This window comes from Medicago sativa, chromosome 7 (assembly GCF_051527215.1).
Source record: "Medicago sativa cultivar Bolivia chromosome 7, Bolivia_mono, whole genome shotgun sequence".
In the NCBI taxonomy this organism is placed as follows: Eukaryota; Viridiplantae; Streptophyta; class Magnoliopsida; order Fabales; family Fabaceae; genus Medicago; species Medicago sativa.
In genome coordinates this window covers 58,773,622-58,776,075 of record NC_140755.1, presented here as the reverse complement: position 1 = coordinate 58,776,075, position 2,454 = coordinate 58,773,622, and the positions used below count along the sequence as shown (strand labels likewise).

The window sequence follows — 2,454 nt, the reverse complement described above, 5'->3', positions numbered from 1 at the left end:
CTTAGGGTTATCAAAATCCAACTTATTTTTAGTAAAAATAATTGAGTTGAGAAATTCATAAGTGAAATTTTCATAAACCCGCATAGGTTTCAACAAATCAGTCCAACCTAGCCTTCCTATAAGCCTATAAACATCAGCACTAAGCTCTAGCATATTCAAAGTATGAGAATCGGGATATCGAGAAGGATGCAAGGGTTTAGAGATTAGAATTTTATACCTGTCCCGTTGCTTGTTGTCTCGAAATTGGATTCCATGATTCTTTGCTTGTGCTTGCTTCTTTAAGGGAGGACCTCCGAAAGAGCTTGCTGGTTTCTTACCACTTCTTCTTGAAGCCATATGACCTTTGGTGTGGATTAGTTTTGAAGGGTTAGGGTTTGGGAAGATATTTGGTGGAAAGGATTGGTTTAGGGTTGGAGTTTATGTTTTAGTAAGGTTGATGGGTTTGGTTATGGAGATTTGTTGAGAATTTGTGGTTGTTAGGTTTAATGGAGAATAAGGTTTTGGTGAATTATAGGTTTGGGTGGATGAAAGTTATTTTTGATGGGAGGGTTTGGTTTAGGATGAAGTTTAGAATTGTTTGGTGAAATAATTGAGTGGATTGGTGAAGATTTGATGGAGATATGAAGGTTTGAGGTTTGAAGGTTATGGAGGTTTAGAGAGAGATTTAGGAGATGAAAGAGGTTTGTGTTGGAGAATGGATGGAGAAGAAGAGAAAAATTGGGTTTATAGAAGGCTAGAGGTCGGGCACGGCCGTGCCACCCTTGGCACGGGCCGTGCCAACTTTCTGTGGGTCTTGGCCAATTTTGCTTCAAAAACACTGGCACGGCCGTGCCAACCTTAGCACGGGCCGTGCCAACCTTCTGGTCAGGGGGCTTCAAAATTTTCAGTTTTTCTTGAATCATACTTGGACAATTACCTACAAAACAACTTAAAACAAAGAAAAACAAACAAAACAAAAGCAATTAAATGCGTGGGTTGCCTCCCACGAAGCGCTCGTTTAAAGTCATTAGCTTGACGATCAAAAGTTTTCTCTATCCGATACCTAATCTCTCACTAAGGGACAATGGCATCAAACTAATATTCTCCCCCAAATCACATGTTGTTCTTTCTATAGTCTTGGATCCTATGTCACATGGTATGGAAAAACTCTCGGGATCCTTAAGTTTAGATGACAATTTGCTTTGAATGATTGCAATAGATTTCCTAAACTGTTCATCTAACTTGGACTCATCAAACCCTTGTGGGAAATGAATTTTTGGCTCATATGGTGGTGATATGTGAGGCTTTCCACTTTCTACTACAACTTTCTCACTTTGTGGCTTTTCACTCTCTACCTCAACCTCAATTTTCTTGGTTTCCACAAAGGGGTCTTCTAATTGCTTACCATCCCTAGGTGTAATAGCATTTATTGGGCTTTTGGGGTTGGTTTCGGTTTGACTCAGGAGGACTCCGGAGGGTTGTGGGGAAGAGGTTACTTGTTGGGCTACTTGAGGGATTTGAGTCTCAAGCATTTTGTTGTGAGTAGAAAGAGAATCCACATTTGCGGAAAGCCTATTGAGAGAGTCATTCAAAATTCCAGCTTTGACTTTAAACTCTTGGTTATGCCTAATGTTATCTAATTCAAAATTTTCTATCAAAAGTTCCAAGTCGGATTTTTGAGAGACTCTTTGGTTGTTTGCAAAACCGGGTGGTGATATTTGTTGTCCAAAAAGATTTTGAGGGGTTTGAGAAAAAATTTGATCATTCCTAAACCCATAGTTTACCTGCTCGGGACTTCTAACAACACTACCTAGTTGACATTCAACACCAGTGTGACCAAAAATTTCATAAGCTTTACAAGGTGGTGAAAGGAGGGAAAAGGTCCATTGATAAAGGTTTTGAGACATGCCTGAAATCAAAACAGTTAGAGATAGAATAGAAAAAGAGAAAGAGAGAGAGAGAGAGAGAGAGAGAGAGAGAGAGAGAGATAGAGAGAGAGAGAGAAAGATATTTTTTTTTACTTTTTTTTTATAAATATATATATATATATATATATATATATATATATTTGAAACAAATATAAAACGAAAATAGAATAAAGTAAAGATTTTTTTTTGAAAGAAATATAAAAACAATAAAATAAAATAAAATAAAATAACGAAAAAGATTTTTTTTTTTAGTCTAATCACTGTTAAAAAGTTAATCAAATTACAACAACTCCCCGGCAACGGCGCCAAAAACTTGATAGAGCCAAACCGCAAGTGCACGGCCTATCGAAGTAATAGTAGTAAGAAGAGTATCGTTCCGCTAGGGAGTTGTGAATTCAATTAGCTTTTAGAGAATGATTAGAAAAGAAGAAAGATTATGAAATAGGGGGTTAATTGCTGAAGATAAATAACAATAATAATAAAAGAGCCTTGGGATTATTGGTTTATCATAATAACAAACCCTTCACTAGACAAGACTTAAACATCT

The 2,454-nt window shown here is 36.9% G+C and overlaps 1 protein-coding gene across 1 annotated transcript; it reads right to left on the bottom strand.

The window, feature by feature from the left end:
• Positions 1-1,031: 1,031 nt before the first annotated feature.
• LOC146907189 (uncharacterized) lies at positions 1,032-1,511 on the bottom strand. The gene has a single exon (XM_085729042.1). The coding sequence runs from the start codon at positions 1,509-1,511 to the stop codon at positions 1,032-1,034; it is 480 nt and encodes a 159-aa protein (XP_085585168.1).
• Between the last annotated feature and the right edge of the window lie 943 nt (positions 1,512-2,454).

Coding starts and splice junctions, on each gene's coding strand:
- LOC146907189 (XM_085729042.1), bottom strand. CDS start 1,511: ATGCTTGAGACTCAAATCCCTCAAGTAGCCCAACAAGTAACCTCTTCC.